Here is a 20579-nt window from a genome sequence, read left to right on the forward strand (position 1 = left end):
GAGCTGCTTCGCGAATGAATCGATCTAGACCGATTGAAAAAAGTTTTATTTTTATTTTAAGGGATTTTAGGACCTGGTAACTAAGACCTTTACGTCAAGTCTTATTTTAATTTTGATGTAAATTTTTTTATGTGGAAAATGTTATTATGAAATGAAATTAAGTTGCTTAATACGAAACATGGCATGAAATGAAATTAAACGAAAACGAAGTGAAATGAGATGATATGGGATGAAATATAATCTCAGTAAAATGGTGGTCATTTAGTGAAAATTTTTAGTGGACTTTTTTGGGGATCCCACATTTGTGCACTTTCATAGATATTAAACAGTTAATAAACCACCGTTATTACACATTTAAACCTGAAGAAACACTAAATAGACAAAATAAAACAAATCACACAACTTCGCTCCTCGCGTTCCCGCCAAAACAAGTCGATTGAAACAAGTGCCTTTTTTTCCTACCTAAGTTGATAGCCTTGAGAGGCTATTTCAGCGTAGCCTTAACTAGTAAGTGAGCTCACGGGGCTCAAACCGGAGTGTTGCTAACACTGGCCCTAGCAAGAGCAGTGCTTCACAGAATCTACCACCGGATCGGAAACGCGACCCATTGAGAAGATCCGGCGAGAAACTCAGTGGGCTGATTATGTAGGTTAATTCGCTCGTCGAGCCCTTGCTTGCGTGACCGGTGCTTGTGGTGCCTAAAAGCACCGTTAATGGATCGGGAGGATTCGTAATGACGTGTTTTGGGCGACGTCGACTGTTTACCATTCGGTCTACAGGATCGGGTATGCAACAAGCGTCAGTTGTTGAATATAGAAGCGCATGCGTACCGCTGGCCCGGAGCGCCGCCAGCAGACACGTGAGCATGCGCGCGGGCGCCAGCGAGTCCGCCGCCGGCACCGCGCCGCACCGCACCTCCGCCGCCGCGCCCCGACGCGCCGTCTCCGCCGCCTCCGCCGCCTCCCCCGCGCCGCCCGCCGCGCCGCCCGCCGCGCCGCCGTGCAGCTCGCGGATGTACTCCTGGGCGACGAACACACTTGTACAACAGAACTGTACAGTGACCCCACGTAGACAACGTCACTTACAGCCAGTTTAATATTTGATAAAAAAAAAATTGGTGTTTTACTGAATACTAAAACGAGAAACGAATTCCAACATAAAATAACCGGACATAAAAAAAAATATAAGCAGACATTTTTTTATTACGGCCTTAGATTACAAGACTTTTTAGCCTTTTTTTGGAGTTTACTCCTTTAGAATCGATTTACATATATAGGCCCGGGGTATGAAAATTATGGGGACCAAAATCGTACTAGCATGTCACACGAAATGCGTTATGCGCCTAGCATGTCACACGAAATGCTTTATGCGCCTGATTGGCTCCTGATTGCGTGATGCGTGCGCGCGCCAATCAGGAGCCAACGCGCGGCCGCGTTATCGCAGGTGACACCGGGCTGCTGCGCCGGCAGTCCGCCACAAAGCCTCGTACTGATCGCGCGTTTCTCTCATTATTGTATTTTCATATATTTGTTAGTCGTTTGTTTTGTGTCTCGTTAATTTGTTAATAATCTGTTGTGTATCGTGTTGTCGTAATATAGAACTATTTCTCGTATTGTTTCGTTTAATTTTTTATATCCAGTAAACTCCAGTCGTGCGTCGGAGCGGACACACACACTTTTTTTTTTTCGGGTAGGTGGCCGAACCTCCTACGAGGTGCCCGCGCAAAAGGGATGCGCGAGGTATGTGAGATTCAACGATCTGCATGGTGTTGTGAGCAGACCGCGGGCCCAACGATTTTAGGGCCCACCCACTAAACGACTCCCCTGTACTCTTACACCGCCAACCAGTCGCTTTATTATTCCACGGCAGCGCGCTAGAGTGCTGGTAGCGCGCCGCGCGGCCTCTACCCCCTCAGGTCGCCCCTTGACCTTCACCGGGGGGAGGCCGCTACCTACAGGGGCCGGGACGCACGGGGGTATTCCCGCCTCCGGCCCCCGAAGACTTTTTAGCCTAGCATAGTTATATCAATCATCTTCAATACGAAGAGCCTTTCGTTAAATTGCATTAACTTGAAACTCAAATGCACTTTCTAAAAGAAGCCACATCTAGCTTTTTTATTTCACTATCCGACAATGATGTACTTTCTAAAACTAAATAAATTTTCTAAAGCTAAATATCCCGCCATTATTAAATTTAGAAATACGACTTTCTGTGGATCTACACTAATCCATATTGTTACGCAAGCGACGGGTTCGACGGGAACGATGACCGGAGCGCGTAACAATATTAACAGTATGAAAGGTACTAACTTTAGCGGCTTCGCTGAGGTCGGTCCTGTCGAGTAGGGACAGCGGGTACTTCTCGCACAGCTCCGGTATCCAGGCTATATCCTGCAGCCGGTAGAACTCCTTGCTGTCGAGCGCGGCGCACGCGAACCCCACCACCTCCTTTCGAACACCTGCTCAAAACATTCCTCTTTTTATTATTAGGGAGTGGGGAGTTTGGGGAGTGCTCTGAGGAATTGTTCGAGATGATACCGTCATCTCGTTTTTACCATCGCACCGCCCGCCATCGGAGTAGAGTTCATCCATACTACCTGGAGCCACTGCGGTCGTCTACAGTGCGTTTCCAGAGATATTTTTTGCCACGTACCATCCGGCTATGGAATGAGCTCCCCTCCACGGTGTTTCCCGAGCGCTATCACATGTCCTTCTTCAAACGAGGCTTGTGGAGAGTATTAAGCGGTAGGCAGCGGCTTGGCTCTGCCCCTAGCATTGCTGAAGTCTATGGGCGACGGTAACCACTCACCATCAGGTGGGCCGTATGCTCGTCTGCCTACAAGGGCAATAAAAAAAATATTATGTCTTAATAATAATATAAAAATAATAATAAATATTTACTAACAATCACGCCGGGTTAACTGGTCCCGTGCTAAGTTCGTAAAGAACTTGTGTTACAGGTACCAGATAACGGAAATAAACGTAAGATTTTTATCATTCACATACATATATGTAATATACATCCATAACCCTGGAAAATACATTTTATATTTATCATACAAATATACGCCCTTGGCGGGATTCGAACCCGCGACCCCCTTGTGTAGTGACCATGTCACTTACCAATACACCAGACGGCTGTTGTTTTATAACGTGACACTACGGAAATGTATATTTACAACACTTTGTTATTTTTTTTTGAAGTGAAACTTCTAATGCGACTTCCAACAAGGTTGCGTTAAACGTTTAACGCTCCCGGGGAGGGGGAATAGAAAGAGACAGGACGAGAGTGAATGCGTGGCACTCGAACGCATACGCGTAGTATATGCTGTTATAAGCTAAAGCCAGCATTAGCAACGAGTAGCGGCCAATGTTTTAATGAAGTATTTCAAAATATATAATACTAGCGACCCGCCCTCGCTTCGCTTCGGAAACATTAAAACACACATGAAACAAACAAAAAAAAATAAAAAAAAAAAAAAAAGAAGTAGCCTATGTTCATCAGGGACAATGTCGGCTTCTAATGAAAAATAATTTTTCAAATCGGTCCAGTAGTTTCGGAGCCTATTCGAAACCAACAAACAAACAAATCTTTCCTCTTTATAATATTAGTATACAGTATAGATATATATATATTTTTTTCTATCAATAATTTAAAATATATCTAATACTAGCTGACCCGGCAAACGTTGTGTTGCCTTAAATAAGATTTCTAGGGAAATTCTTGTGTAGAAAAAAAACCTCAATCAACCACTACCTCATTATAACGAAAAAAATTTGTTCAAAAAATAAAAAAAATTATGTTAGGGTTGGACAACCCTTATCACTTAGGGGTATGAAAAATAGATAGTAGCCGATTCTCAGACCTACTGAACATACTATTGACACACAAATAAAACCAAAAAGACATGGCTGAAAAATGTATAGTGAGTAAGACAGGAGACCGGCTTCGTCCTCATCCCTACTACGTGATGTTTCCTGAATGAGTGGTGACACCTGGCGGGGATAACCGATTGATTGATAGTTGATCAGTAGTCGACCGGCGCGGCGAAGGCGGGAGATCAAAGTTAATTTAAAAAAAAATCATAATTAAAGGAACTTGAAATTATAAACTCTGAATAAGAATTTATCGTACTACAATTATTATAATATTTGATTGCCATCTTGCAACCTTATTATCTGTGCATAGAATAAAAAAAATAAAAATCGGGATGGAAAAATAGGGGTTGATGAGTGAAAATTGAGAGTAATATGAATTTTTTTATTTTAAGTCATGACAAAATAAAAAAATAAAAAATAAGGGTTGATCGTAGAGGAGTGAAAATTTAGGGTTGTATGTATTTTTGTATGCTGTATCATAAAAAAATAAAAACAAAAAATTTTGTCTAAAAAATAAATAAAAAATTTTGGGGATGGACCGGACCACCCTTAACATTTAGGGGGATGAAAAATAGATGTTGTTTGATTCTCCACCCTGGCCGATATGCATGCTAAGATTCACGAAAATCGGTTGAGCCGTTTCGGAGGAGTTCAATCACGCACACCGTGACACGAGAATTTTATATATTAGATAAATTTTGAAGATGTCGCATCTCTTACACACAGCTGCATTCTCTATTACAAGAGCAACCTGATTTAAGGATGAAAAGCGAAGAAAACCATCGAATCAAATAGAATCATTAATCACCATCAAATAAGTTTCACTTCATTCACGTACACCAAGTTGCACGCGCACCGTTTTTATTTATTTACTAGCTGACCCGGCAGATTTCGTAGTGCCCCAATCGATAAATCAAAAGACGTAAAGTTTTGTATAAAATAAACTTAAAACAAACAAAAGGGGGACACATGAAAGGAAAAACAAAATTGTTATTTTTGTTTAATTCCGAGCATTTTCATATTTTTCTACCTTTTAAACCTTCTCTGGACTAACACAAATAATTAAAGACCGAAATTAGCCAAATCGGTCCAGCCGTTCTCGAGTTTTAGCGAGACTAACGAACGGCAATTCATTTTTATATATATATATTGCATAGATAGGTGAACGATCTCACGGCCTTCAATTCATTTAATTTTCTTCAATCTAACGGCTTTGTAACTTAAAATGATATCTCAAAGTTGCGATACAATCACTTGAGGCCAAAACGATTCGAACTTACCGTTCATTTTCGACGACGGCATATCCTTATTATCAGGGTCCGAAGGTTCAGAGTCCGGCGTCGTCGCATCGGAATGCGTGAACGAGCCGTCGTCCTCCAATACCATACACAAATCGGGCGACAGATGAAGGAATGGTGCTATTAACCTGAAGATGTTAAAATAATCTAGATTAATTTAACGTTCTATCGTTGTATGTGATAAAATACCATCAGATATTAATAGCTTATAACTTTTTTTCTATCTAAGCTGATAGCCTTGAGGGGCTATGTCAGGGTAGCCCTAACGTGTACGTTAGCTCTCGGGGCTCAAACCAGGAGGCGTTGCTGACACTGACCCTAGCAAGAGCAGTGCTTCGCAGAATCTACCACCGGATCGGAAACGCGACCCACTGAGAAGATCCGGCGAGAAACTCAGAGCGCTGTGTCTGTGGGTCAGTTTACTCGCCGAGCCCTTCGTCGCAACCGACGGGTTCGACGAGAACGATGACCGGACTTATAACTAAGAGACTAATAATCCTGAGACAACGATGGAGTCCACAGCCTATTAACTACATATGTACATACGTGTTGTTTCGTTTTTTTATTGCTTAGATGAGTGAACGAGCTCACAGCCCACCTGGTGTTCAGTGGTTACAGGAACACATAGACATCTACAACGTAGATGACGCCACCCACCTTGAGATATCTGAAGCAAGCATTAGTACGATGACGTCACTATACATCAAAGAGCATAAAAGGGCGAAGAAAATATGCGTAATTACTGGCGGTAGGACCTCTTGTGACTTCACACGGGTGGGTATAACCACCCATTTTTTTTTTAGGTACAACCACCCTGCCTATTTCTGCCGTGAAGCAGTAATGCATTTCGGTTTGAAGGGTGGGGCATTCGTTGTAACTATACCTTAGAACCTTAGAACTTATATCTCAATGTGGTTGGCGCATTTACGTTGTGGATGTCTGTGGGCTCCAGTAACCACTTAACACCAAGTGGGCTGTGAGCTCGTCCACCCATCTAAGAAATAAATAAAAAAATATGAGTTCTAAGGTCTCGGTATAGTTACAACGGCTGCCCCGCCCTTCAAACCGAAACGCATTACTGCTTCACGGCAGAAATAGGCGGGGCGGTGGTACCTACTCGCGCGGACTCATAAGAGGTCCTACTACCAGTAATTACGCAAATTTCTTCGCTCTTTTATGCTGTTTTATGTATAGTGACGTCACTGTACTAATGCTTGCGTTTCATTTATAACACGGATAAAAAGGATTAGTTTTGATGTTTTTTTTGAACAGCCCGGAATGATGAGTCGGTTCAATGAGTGTGAAGCTTTACCGGTCCGTGGGCAGCGACTGGAGATCGCTGGGGAACATGTCGCTGCTGACGTCACCTTCACGACACGTCTTGTTGTAGATCTCGTATATCTGTGTGGAGAAACGACGATATCATTTTAGCGAGTAAGTACCGTTAGGCTATTAATTATAAATCTATATATATAAAAACGAATTGCTGTTCGTTAGTCTCGCTAAAACTCGAGAACGGCTGGACCGATTTGGCTAATTTTGGTCTTGAATTATTTGTCGAAGTCCAGAGAAAGTTTAAAAGGTAACTTTTTTTTTCCTTTGATGTGTCCCCCGTCGGACGGATTCCTTTTGTTTGTTTTAAGTTTATTTTATACAAAAGTTTAGGTCTTTTATTTATCGATTGAGGCACTACGAAGTCTGCCGGGTCAGCTAGTTACTATTAATTATATACTAACGTGTGTCCAAATACTGTTAAAGTTATTGATAGCGCGATTCGGAAGCTTCTATTGTAACTGTCAAATAAGAGTTACGGTATGAATCACCTATGAATCTATTATTGTTGTGTTAAGGACATGAGCCTACTGATATCCTGACATATTCTGCTGAAAAGTAATCAAGCGTTTAGGTTTCTACTTTTTTTTTCAATATGGCGATCGGCTTTTTTTATTTATTTATTTATTATATTATATTTATTGCTTAGATGGGTGGACGAGCTCGCAGCCCACCTGGTGTTAAGTGGTTACTGGAGCCCATAGACATCTACAATGTAAATGCGCCACCCACCTTGAGATATAAGTTCTAAGGTCTCAAGTATAGTTACAGATGGCTAAGGCATACGACGCGTACAGCCTCATCGGTACGTTCGTGATACCTCGAGTTCGTCGGCAGGTCGGTAGGGGCGCGGCGCGAGCGGCAGGTCCGGGGCCCGCGGCGGCGACCGCAGCACGTCGCCGCAGTCCACGGGCAGCAGGCGCCGCAGGTCCGCCACGACGCCGCCGCGGAACACCCAGGGCTCCTGGGCGCCACTCTCGAACGCTTCCCGCCAACCCTTCGAGAACCCTGTCGCAAAAAGAAAAAAAGCCTATACAATCTAGTATGAGTCACAGATGTTCTTTTTTTCAGTTTTGTTTCGCGTTATTTTAAAGCCATCAATAGCTTCCTACATCTAATAAGATATATTTAAGCTAAGTGGCTTATCCAAAACGAATTCGATTGATCAAATTTGATACTTCACTATCTAACGTTATAAATATCGATTACAGTATCGATTCATGCAGTAGTCATACAAATTGAAAACAGAATAATTAATCGATTAGCTGTGCACCGCGGTCGCACTAGTCGCCTAGTGCTGCCAAGAAGCATTCATGTGTTCCAGTTTGACGGTACTTTTAAAATACAATTACGATTTGGATTTCAGGTCTCAGGGTTAGGCACTTTTGTTTTGTTATTGCTCTTGTAGGCAGACGAGCATACGCCCCACCTGATAGTGAGTGGTTACCGTCGCCTATGGACTTCAGCAATGCCAGGGTCAGAGCCAAGCCGCTGCCGTTAAGTACTCTCCACAAACCTCATTACTTACTTACGTTGTGGGCCGGGAGGTAATTCGTCCATTTAGTGAGTTAAAACAAATATCTATTTGTAGATGATCATTTATATTTACTGTAGAGTAATTCGATTTGGTAAATGATATAAATTTTCAAACTCACATGTGTAGCTCCCTTGGATGTTGTTCGTAATGTTCGGAGGAAACTTCCCTAGTTCTGTACAGAGAATAACAAAAGTTCTTAAAATTTTCAGAAACAAAAAAACACTTAAAATCTTTACGCAATCAAAACCGATTTTTTTAAGGTTTGATAATCTCACTTTTATTACGCCTACGATTCGCCGAGAACCGGAGTTAATAATTACGAGTTAGTTTAGTGAACTAGAGAGAGAGAGAGAGAGGGAGTAGTCAGTGTTGAGATGACGGCTGATAGAAGAGAACGGAAGAGAAAAATTAGCTGTGCCGACTCCACCTAGTGGGATAAGGTGGAGAAAAAAGAAAAGGTAGTGTTAATTAATTTGGTGTAAATAATTAACCGTACTCGCCCGCTTCGCTGGGCATTTAAAATTAACATTATTATTTATAGTCATTATTATTAAGGAGTCTAACACTCATATAAATATTAGCTTATCCATTAAGTACATGTATTTTCTACATGGATACCAAGTTTCAAGTCAATAGGATGCATGGTTCAGTAGTTATTACGGAACATCCGTAAAAACCACTCTAGATTTATAATATATTAGTATAGATTAGCGTTTTCCCCTTGTGTGCGCGATTGCACTTGTATGCGCGATAGTACTTGCGAGCGAACGTACCTAACCACTTGAGGAAGGCGTCGAGCAGCGCGAGCACGGCGCACAGCTCCCACAGGTAGGGCTGCAGCTCGGAGTGCAGGTCCCGGTTGGCGGCCCGGCCCGCGCGCCGGAGCACCCGGCGGCTGCGCCCCGCCCAGAACGAGAACCGCGCCCGCCGACGGGTCCACTCGCTCGTCTGCACATACACGACATCTTAAGGAATTTCGATCCAGGATTTGTAATACAAAAAAATATGACTGTCTTTCTTTCTGGTGAAAAATATAAGTAGAACACTAATATAGAAAATTGAACTAGAATTTTGGTGCTTTTACTTATATGTTTTTTTTTTATCCTAGCGACCCTAGTTACGACATTAGGCCAACGTGATTAAATTATTGTATTGACAATTTTCCTTAATGCGTGTTAAAAATTTAAAGTAAAATATACGCTTTGAAGTTGATAGAAATTATATTATTTGATTATGTTACATAGATCGGTATAAGTCGAGCTACTAAAATACTGTCAAAAAAAGGTGACTGCCATTTTAACGCGCGACAAAAACGGCACACAGGGAACGTACATCATACAGCCAAATATTTGTAAAAAGGTGAAAATCATGTCCGTTGTCCGAAAAGTGAAATGATACGGATTAATGATGTGTGATGGGACCACACAGAGTGTGTAGCAAGGTGTCTTACCTCAGGGGCAGCGCTGGACCGGTTGGCTCGCAGCGTGGTGGCGGCGTGGCTGGTCAGCCAGTGGAAGTCGTGCAGCATCCGAAGAGCTCTCGCGCCGTGCTCGAAGGGTAGATAGAAGGCTTCGCACAGTAGCAGCAAGTCCTCAGCAGTTAGATCTTCGTTATCTTCCGGCCTAGAGACGATATTGAAGTTATACTTCTTTAGACGCGTTATGAAAAATTGATGAGAGTGAATTTTACAATGCGCGCGCACCGTGACACAAAATTAACAGAAATGAAGTTGCCCACTAAATCGCTCATTACAATGCGACCGACGTAGCTTGGCGAGTCTGAATATAGCCGCAGGTGAACTTGCGCGCATGTACACTCGTAAAAAAAGGGTTATTAGCATTCATTTTTTAACGTTAAATATTTATTATTAATTATTTAATATTAAAAAAAAGAAATAAATTTAATAAAAATAAAGTATAGCTTCTTACGCGCGTACATAAGTACACGCACTCTTTTTTTAAATGCATCAGTCTTAGACTTTAAGCTATTATTTAAGGTTAAGCTATTTACATCTTATGAGTCCGCGCGGGTAGGTACCACCACCTCGCCTATTTCTGCCGTGAAGCAGTAATGCGTTTCGGTTTGAAGGGCGGGGCAGCCGTTGTAATTATACTGAAACCTTAGAACTTATATCTCAAGTTGGGTGACGGCATTTACGTTGTAGATGTCTATGGGCTCCGGTAATCACTTAACACCAAGTGGTATGTATAGTATTGTCTACGGTTTCGCATGTCGTAGGCACGACTAAAACTATTTTTACCGTTTTAATCACAAACATACGTGACGTCACGCCTTGCCATATGACAAATAGCAGTCTCAGTCTAGCAGCAAATTTCAATGTTTGTTGAACAAAACCTATCTGCGATAAAGTACGGAATTTTGAGAGATATGATTAAATTAATAACAAACTTATACACTTGAACAGATGTATTTAAATCTTTCTACAGAGAATATTATTTAGAACAATGAATTTAAGTATTTTTTTTAACTAAACATAAATTTAAGATAAAACCACAGAGTATCCTAAGCACTAAGTATATTTGAATAAATCCAATATAGAGGTGAGTGACTTACTCATCAGTATTTTCAGTCGTGTCAGGCGGCTCCACCATCATGTCGGAGCTGAGTGGACTGTTGCTGGCCTCGACTTGCATTGAACCGTTCTGTATATAACAATTAAACAATAACAAAAAAAAAACATGTGTATGCAATTCACACGTTGTAGAAGTGAAACCTTCAAAAATTAAAATACAATTATCCTAAATGTCTAAGTATATGTAAAATGTTGTCATTTTAAATCATCATTTATAGTATGAGGTAGCGCCCTCTGTGAATTGATATTTTAACTTCACGTATAATGTGGTCTATCTCATTCTCTCGCCGGCTGAATCCCATACATTTATGTGTTTGTGTCTCTATGGACTTATTTTTTCGTTACATCGAGTTTGAAATCACAACGATTCTAAATAAGTTTCACTTCAAAAAATACTTTGATGAAGTATATAGCTTTTTAGAGGCAACAATAGGTTCATGATGGAGATGGTCTGCGGACGTTGAGCACAATGTCCAAGATCAGATGATGAGTGAGGGTGACCATTCCAAGCTATAACAGTTTATTTTTTCTACCTAATTGTTGGTAGCCTAAGGGGCTATTCCAGTTACGCCCGGATAGGTGAGCTCACGGACTCAACCTGAGAGAGTTTGCTAACACTAGCCCTAGCAAGAGCAGTGCTTCGCTGAATCTATCACCGGATCGGAATCGCGACCCACTGAGGAGATCCTGCGAGAAATCCTGAGAGAAACTCAGTGGGTTAATAGCATAGTGATCACCCTGGAAAGAACAGCACAAAACATTAGGATACTTCAGATGGTTCACTACCACAGAAGGGTTATTTAGTCCCAATTTAATCAATAACACAATTTATTATATTCATTAGAACCATCATTTGTGTTGTTTTAAACCGATTTAAATTTGAACAGCTTACTCTTTAACTATTTAAGCTTATAATTTAGATCTTATAGTAAAACTTTAACGAATTGAAAGATTAAAATTTATATATCATAATGGTTTACCTCGCTTAGACCATCGGTCATGACTACATCAGGATCGGTGCCGGTGTTCGAGGGCGGGTCCACGTCTAGGGGTTCGATGCCCGGCTCGGGAACTGCACGGGTAGGACTCAAGGTTTGCGGGGTATCTGAATGAAGCAAATTGTGTTTGTTATGTATATACTGGTCGTAGGACCTCATTCGAGTCCGCACGGATAGGTATCACCACCCCGCCTATTTCTGCCGTGAAGCAGTAATGCGTTTCGGCTTGAAGGGACCTTAGAACTTATATCTCAAGGTGGATGGCGCATTTACTTTGTAAATGTCTATGGGCTCCAGTAACTGCTTAACACTAGGGGCTGTGAGCTCGTCCATCCATCTAAGCAATAAAAAAAAAAAGAGTTCTGAGCTCACATGGTGTTAACAAGTTAATGAATCTCATAGAGACCGATTCATTGTCACTTATTTAGACACAAACTTAAAGTTTCTATTCCTCTTGAAATAAATTATCCTTTGAACACTTAAGCTTGGAATGCATGGTTGCTTCATGACAGTACAGTACATACAGTAGCACATCAGTGGCAACTGGACATATAATCTTGTGAGCATATCCAATGAGAACTTAGGTACTTTGATTTGTAAGACTGTAACTGATACAATGTCTTTGATAGTGTTTCTCAAATATTATGTGTATTAACTATGGTGTTAGTTAATGGATTAATGAGGCCTGGTGAGCTCTGACTGACGCTATTTACATGAGCTCAAGCGCCACCTGTCGCACGCTGATGGCACTGCGGTGGAAACATTCCTGGAGGTTCGACAACAAATGTACAAAGTATCAGCACAATCAGATCAATAGTTGGGCCACATTTATTCATTTATCTATATATTAATACATGAAGCAAAAACTTTGTACCCCTTTTTACAAAAATTGTGCAGACGGAGGAGTATGAAATTTTCCACACTTATAGAGAATATAGAGGAGTGCAGAATGTTAATTTTTTTTTAATTATACTTAAAAATATGTACATACATTAAATCAATAAAAAAAAACATTATACATACCACCATGTATTTGACACAGACGTATGCATACTATTTGTTTATTGTCAAACTTTTCTTACTGCTTAAAGTCTGTGGTCATATTGAGAATAGATTAAATATTGTTTGCTTTTATTATAATATTTGTCTTAAGTGTAGTCTTGGCGAAATCTGTGATTATAGAAGTATAATAGTCTTTGACAATACAATCATAATAAATCAAACTTATAATTTCATTTAATTATAGTCGAATTTTGACTACCATGGACCACTAGTATAGATAAATAAATGAATGTATGCATTCAATTGTTAGTGATATACATTTCAAAATCATTTAAGAGCTGAAAATTTATAGTTACTGGGAAGTCAGTTAAGGTTCTTATGACAGTACCAGGTCAAGTGGTTTTACAAAATTAGTATTTATTATAAACACTACTCCTTCAGACGGTGAACCGGTCTTCATAAATCTATACTAATATTATAAAGAGGAAAGATTTGTTTGTTTGTTTGTATTGAATAGGCTCCGAAACTACTGAACCGATTTGAAAAATTCTTTTACTGTTTGGAAACTACACTATTCCCGAGTGACATAGGCTATAATCTTTTTTGAAAATAATTAGGGATCCTAACTAAAATTCCAATAACGTTACCCAAGGTGTAACAAAATTACCTAAAATATTCGTTACATCGCGTGCCCTACGAAAACTATTGGTGATAGAATAAAATAATGTACTACGACTTTGTAGAACACGTTATTATTTACAAAAAGTGTCACAACAGCATATTTCTAACTATTATAGTTATGCCGCAATAAGTGTTCTTTTATTTAAAAAAATAAAACAACGTCAAATATCGTTGTAATTTTTGTTAAAGACCCGACCGGAGCCGGAGCGGGCCGCTAGTTTTAAATATAATTGTAAAAATAGACTGACCTCCGACGCTCATATCCCCATTCTGCTGAACCTCTATGGAGGGTTCCACGTCGTCCACAACTATATTATCCTCTTCTTCCTTTTTATTTTCTTCCGCAAAACTGTCACTTTCCACAACACTAGGGTTCAATACTGCTTCACTCACACTTGGTATTTTGATGGTATCGTCCAGAGATTTCAAACCTAGGATCGGTACCGGTAATGTGGAAACCGGTATTTCTGAGGGCAAGGATATATTAGAACTCGCGATGGGGATGATAGGGTTGGGTATAGATTCGTTAAGGATCACTTTAGTGGGAGACACTAAGGAATTCATCACCGGATTTGCCACGGGGTTGAAGTTCTCGATCGGCGATACCTACAAACAAATCAGAAGGTTATGTTGATTTAATTGCATCTGTTTGAGGATTAAGGAACCAGTTTCTATTGTATTATTTATATAGTCTTACAATATCTCATTAGAAGTGATTTCATACAATTCTGTGGGGTAGTGGTAGCACAAAAATAGTAAATGTTCAGTATAAATAATTTTTATTTTCCTGTCTATTCACTGGTAGCCTAAGGGGATATTGCAGGTACGCGCGGGCTGGTGGGTGAGCTCCAGCGCTTAACCAGAGGTAATTGCTAACAATGGCCGTGCTTCGCTGAATCTACCACCGGATCGGAACCGCGACCAACTGAGGAGACGGGTTAAGTCACTTGTCGAACTGTTCGCCGTAACAGTGACCGGTGCTTGATGAACCTCAAAGCACCATATAGAAGGGTGCGGATTCGGGGGGGACTGGCATCAACGTCGTAAAGGCCGTTACACACTTAGAGACCTGACTTACAAGTCTCTATTATATAGTAGAATGGCTCCCCCATACTACAAACCGGACCGAGTTATTGGCTTCACGGCAGAAATAGGCGGCGTGCCTCCCCGCGGCTGGCGTTCCCCAGTGCAGCAGCAGCGCGCACGTACCGTGGTGGCGAGGATGGGGCGGTCGGTGAGCGCCTGCAGGTGGGTGGTGGACAGCGTGGGGATGGCGGGCGCCAGCTCGGCGGTGGTGGTGCTGCACGTGCTGCTGGTGGCCGTCACCAGCGACATGCACGTGTTCACCGACGGCAGGATCGGGATTATCGGCACCGGGGGCACTGCAACGTTACGTGTTAGTATGTAACCTTACTTATATTATCTTTTTGTGTTCAATAAATAAATATACGCTCTCTCTCAGACATAATTGAATGCACATAAATAAATAAATAAATAACCGGGAACGAATCACGCACAGTCATCCTGCCTCAATTTAGGATTCCCTGTGTTATGGGTACCAGAGACTGACATATAAACTTATATACGTTAAAATATATACATGAATAAAAATAATAATTATTTAGGTAAAGCTACTTATAAATAGAAAATCTGCGTTAGCTCACCGCCAGTTGGCAGAGTTCCCAGAAGGCTGGCAGCATTTCCACGCTGGATAGCAATGCTAATTCTTTGTGCAAAATACGTACCGGCCTTCTGGTCTCCCGAGGCCTCGAAAAGTTTTTTTTTAAGGTCCTTAAAAAAGCTTTTAGCAGATGGGCCCCAAGGGCCCAAAGTTTCCACCCCAAACGGAACAAAAATGAAATCTTTAGAGAGATTTTCATATTTCCGTCGTTTGAGGCCTTCAGCCGTTGAAGCAGCGCTGCCAGCGTTAGAATTAGTCCCAGGAAGATGTGTCGGTGCCATGGTATCTACGCAAGTCGCATCCCAAACGAGCGACCGACCCATCTTCCAGGGAATTATCGACATACCGTCTGGTCTCTTACCATCGCCTCGCACCAAACTATTCGGTTCTAAAATGGCTGGCACGCCGGCACTGACAAGGGCCCGACGGATGATGTCATTTATGCTGGCGTGGCGGGATATTCCTTATACCTCTTAAACGAGCAATTCTTGTATATTAATATATCTATAATCTGAATCTCGGAAACGGCTCCAACGATTTTCATGAAGTTTATTAAGTTTTTCATTTATTAAGTCATTCATTAAGTTTTTCATGACATTTAGTATACAGGGGATTTCGAGGGCGATAAATCGATCTAGCTACGATTTATTTTCAGAAAATGTTGTTTTATTCGTGTTTTCAATAATCAACTCTTCCCGACATCTATTGGCGAATAATAATACTATTTTTCTTAATTGAGGGCAACTAAACGCTTTAAAGACACAACAAGATCATCATCTAGTATTTATACATTTGTAGGACAGTTTATTGATTTTTATTCTCAAAATAGCCAGCCGTACCTGTCCGCTTCGCTGGGCATTTAAAATTAACATTATTATTTCTCACCCCCACAAAGATTCTCATCATTAACGCCCCCGCAACTGGTGTAGGGAGTCCAACACTCGTATAAATATTAGCCTATCCATTAAGTACATGTATTTTCTACATGGATACCAAGTTTCAAGTCAATCGGATGCATGGTTCAGTAGTTATAACGGAACATCCGTAAAAAAAATAGATTTATATATTAGTATAGAGTATAGATATATATATTTATTATGTTTTGTCCTCTCGCAGCAAGTTTGGTATTCCTATTTTTTTTAATTTATTTTTTTATTGCCTTTGTAGGCAGACGGGCATACGGCCCACCTGATGGTGAGTGGTTACCGTCGCCCATGGACTTCAGCAATGCCAGGGGCAGAGCCAAGCCGCTGCCTACCGCTTAATACTCTCCATAAGCCTCGTTTGAAGAAGGACATGTCATAGCGCTCGGGAAACACCGTGGAGGGGAGCTCATTCCATAGCCGGATGGTACGTGGCAAATAAGATCTCTGGAAACGCACTGTAGACGACCGCAGTGGCTCCAGGTAGTATGGATGAACTCTACTCCGGTGGCGGGCGGTGCGATGGTAAAAACGAGATGCCGGTATCATCTCGAACAATTCCTCAGAGCACTCCCCATGGAACATACGGTACAAAATACAGAGGGAACCGAAGTCCCTCCGCAGACCCAGAGGCTCCAGCTATTTAGAGTCTGACGTTAGTTATCCGGTGTCGCTCACCTATGGTCGGAGTTTGCGGCTTCACGACAGGTCCCTGGGCCGTCTTGGGTATAGAGAACTCAGGCAGCCACTCGTTTATTGCTTGTCTGCCGGAAGATTGATTTAAGCGTTTTTAAGTTTTATTTTAATTTATATCCTTATTTTTATGAAAAATTATAATTAAGGAGTGAAACGAAATGAAGACATTAATCAACTAAGATGATATGAGATGAAATATAATCTCAGTAAAATGGTGGTTATTTACTACTGAGACTTTTTCAGTGGGCTTTTTGGAGAATCCCGAGAAGCTACGTCCAGCGGCTTTGTTTCATTTTCCCACATTTGTGCAATTTCACAGATATTAAACAGTTAATAAATCACCGTTATAACACATTGAAACCTGATGAAACACTAAATAGACAAAATAAATAAATCACACAACTTCACTCCTCGAGTTCCCGCCAAAAAGTCCCTCTGCGGGAATAGAAACGAATTTAGTACAGAGCACTCCTAATGCGCCATTATTAGTGGTGGGACGTGTTGTGAGTCCGGACCTAAATTCGTACCTCCATCCTACCTATTTTTTCCGTAAAGCGTTTCGGTTTGAAGAGTGGGGTACAAAGACCTTAGAACTCATGTCTCAAGGTGGGTAGCGGCATTTACGTTGTTAATATCTATGGGCGTCGGTAACCGCTTGACACCAGTTGGGCCGTCCACCCATCTTCTTCTCAGTCGTCACTCTTGGCAGGGTGATCGTGGTCATCACTTCGCTTCTTGTGCACTCGTTACCACCATCCACCCATATAAGAGATAATAAAATTTTTGGGGGATAGCAATAGAGGGAAGATTGAGTGAAGTTGATCAGCAGACCAGTGGCTCGTCTCACCGCAGCGCCTGGCGAGGGTGGTAGACGTGGCGGCCGAGCGGCAGCGGGCTCTCGTCCTCGCAGACGCCCTGCTCGCTCTCCCTCTCCAGCTTTATGTCCCACGAGACCGCTTCCACTGCAAACAGAAACCTGAATCAAACTTAATAGTCTCCTTTTGATTGCTTCGATAATAAAAAGTCACTCAGTAATAAAAGGGTCACTCTCCAGTGCGTCAACTCGACTAGCAGGTCTATTTTTACACGAATTTGTAACGTGAATTCTATTGTATTTATTTTAACAGATACACATGTTTATCTAGAGCAGCCTTTCTCAAAGTGAGCGATAACGCCCCCATGTGGGCGCTGTAGGCTTAAAGGGGGGCGGTAAGAGACCCAGAAATCTAAGCAATAATAATAATCATCTAAGCAATAAAAAAAAATACAGAAAGAAAATGGGGGCGTTGTGTAGAGACTTGGGAGGCGATTTGTAATTTCATCTAGGAGACTCTTAAACACCGCCTTAGCTCTCGCTATAGTGGTTATTAAGTAAGTATAAAAATGGGGGCACTAAAAAATAATTTAATCCCAAAGTGGGCAGTAGACAAAATAAGTTTGGGAACCTCTCTCTGATCTAGAGTATAAACTGTCTAGTGTTGACTTCGGGTTACGCAAATCACGGACATAATTAAAACTACATTTACGATTTATTCAACACGAAAAGTATTCAAAACGTCAGAAACAAGATAGTGACAGCCCTAAAATAGCCGTAGACTCACTGGCGGCGGGCGCGTCCAGACTGCAGGCGGCCCAGTGCGCGAGCGTGCGCACGGGCACCATGTTGGCGTTGTACTCGCAGTTCGGGTTGGTCAGCACGCCCCGCAGCAGCGGGATCAGCTCCGGGGAGCGCCCACAGTACGGACCTGTGGATGACGCTCATCACTGATGCTGTGCAAGCCGGGCTATACGACACCCTGTCCGGTGGTAGATTCTTCGATAGGCGATCGAAGAATAGTCGGCGGGGGCCAAAACTGGTATTTGGTTTGGTTTACTGGTGATAGAAGCTCTTGTGAGTCCGCGCGGGAAGGTACCACCACCCTGCCTATTTCTGCCGTGAAGCAGTGATGCGTTTCGGTTTGAAAGGCGGGGCAGCCGTTGTAACTACATAATATACTGAGACCTTAGAACTTATATCTCAAGGTGGGTGGCGCATTTACGTTGTCTATGGGCTCCAGTAACCACTTAACACCAGGTGGACTGTGAGCACGTCCACCTACATAAGCAATAAATAAAAAAAAACTTAATTCGAGCAATTGTCCATCGCCCTGGTGAAGCTGGATAGCCCTTTGAATCTCTAGCAATCATTTCATCAAAAATCAAATGATATGATATATTCTTCAAACCCAGAAGGTATTTATCAATTTATCTCCCGAACTACTCATATATTCTGCTTTGAAAAACGTGACAACTGTTTACAATTAAAAAAATAAGTCAACTAGAATTTTCATCATAGATAGTAGAACGTCGAGCATATATTATTATGCTTTTAAGACTAAATATGTGTACACGAAATATGCAGACATTGTTGTGGCAAAGCTTGGGGGAGGCATATGTCCAACAGTGGACGTCTGTGGACTGATAGATAGACAGATAAACAGGAAATAGACATACCCCAACACATACATCAACCTACAATCAGATCAGAACTGGGTGATCTAGTGTAATCAGTACCGGCCATTAACCCATAGACACAGTCCACTGAGTTTCTTCTCAGATGGGCGCGGTTTCCGATCCGGTGGTAGATTCTGCGATGCACTACTCTTGCTAGGGCCAGTGTTAGCAACACTGCCAGTTTGAGCCCCATGATCCCACCTACACGTCAAGGCGAAGCTGAAACAGCCTCTCAAGGCTATCAGCATAGGTAAAATAAAAAAAAAAACTGGCCATATAATAATTACTTCTATAAATTACCTAAGAATATCCTCTTTTGATCGTAGTCATTGGCATGCAAGTTATCCCAGATGACGGGCGGCCGACGAAGGACCTGCGTTATTTCTTCTATGCACTCAGTCGTCAACGTTTTTGATATCACTTTTGGTCCTGCGTAAAACAGATGCCTATTAAAGGATGTCTCACAATAGGTATATGAAGTCGAAAAGCAGCTATAGTATCAACAGTTTAGACCACTTTAAAAACTAAATTATTAATTGTCTCAACTGTTTGACGACAGCCCTTTAAAAATACCGTTAGGCAGTTCATTCCCATAGTCCAAAAATGTGTCTATTTTAACAAATAGCATACTATTTCTGAATTGAAAAATGAATTAGCCAGAACAAATAATTAACACTATCCACATTTTCATGTCTATATTTTTCAGTAAAAACTTAACACACAATGGGCTCTGAACATGTCTGACCATCAATAGGAATAAAAAGACAAGAAAAATCTAATCACTTGATTGAATCTAAACAATAGAATTTCAAACTAAGAGATCCCATAAACGTAAGTTATGAATTGAAAATAAAACATCAAAGGTCATTAACACTGAGTTCAATAAAGGTCATAAAACTCGCATGTAGTGTCTGGTCTGTGAACGGAAAAGTTTGTAAACAAAACATCACCTTCTAAGTAAGATGACACATACATTTTGTTTGTATTCATGACATGTGCTTTTCTTCCTATCCTTTCTTCCTATAACTTATGTGAAAATTTTCAGTGTCTTTAATGTATATTTCCATTATAAATAAAAAAAGACGTCTACCAGCAAATCTACCTCTAATACTGTACTATTGACTTCCACGGTGAAGGAATAACATCGTGTAATAAAAATCAAACCCGCAAAATTATAATTTGCGTAATTACTGGTGGTAAGACCTCTTGTGAGTCCGCACGGGTAAGTACCACCACCCCGCCTATTTCTGCCGTGAAGCAGTAATGCGTTTCGGTTTGAAGGGTGGGGCAGCCGTTGTAAAACCTTAGAAACCAAACCAAAGACCTTAGAGCTTATATCTCAAGGTGTGTGGCGCATTTACGTTGTAGATGTCTATGGGTTCCAGTAACCACTTAACACCAGGTGGGCTGTGAGCTCGTCCACACATTGAGGCAATAAAAAAAATAATAATAATAATAAAATAAAAT

General features: G+C 41.4%; 1 protein-coding gene across 1 annotated transcript in view; it reads right to left on the bottom strand.

The window, feature by feature from the left end:
- Oga (O-GlcNAcase) overlaps positions 1 to 20579 on the bottom strand; it is a 31336-nt gene that overhangs the window by 8302 nt on the left and 2455 nt on the right. The window contains exons 6-21 of the mRNA XM_028187780.2: positions 19413 to 19541; positions 18221 to 18364; positions 17467 to 17581; positions 16602 to 16687; positions 14529 to 14701; positions 13568 to 13925; positions 11619 to 11743; positions 10620 to 10708; positions 9496 to 9667; positions 8819 to 8993; positions 8164 to 8217; positions 7329 to 7516; positions 6489 to 6577; positions 5159 to 5304; positions 2310 to 2458; positions 831 to 1020 (exon numbers count right to left, since the gene is read on the bottom strand). Coding sequence (XP_028043581.2) covers positions 831 to 1020; positions 2310 to 2458; positions 5159 to 5304; positions 6489 to 6577; positions 7329 to 7516; positions 8164 to 8217; positions 8819 to 8993; positions 9496 to 9667; positions 10620 to 10708; positions 11619 to 11743; positions 13568 to 13925; positions 14529 to 14701; positions 16602 to 16687; positions 17467 to 17581; positions 18221 to 18364; positions 19413 to 19541 — 2382 coding nt within the window. The remainder of the gene's footprint in view (positions 1 to 830; positions 1021 to 2309; positions 2459 to 5158; positions 5305 to 6488; positions 6578 to 7328; positions 7517 to 8163; positions 8218 to 8818; positions 8994 to 9495; positions 9668 to 10619; positions 10709 to 11618; positions 11744 to 13567; positions 13926 to 14528; positions 14702 to 16601; positions 16688 to 17466; positions 17582 to 18220; positions 18365 to 19412; positions 19542 to 20579) is intronic.

Source organism: Bombyx mandarina, chromosome 26, assembly GCF_030267445.1.
Source record: "Bombyx mandarina strain Sakado chromosome 26, ASM3026744v2".
NCBI classification, from domain to species: Eukaryota; Metazoa; Arthropoda; class Insecta; order Lepidoptera; family Bombycidae; genus Bombyx; species Bombyx mandarina.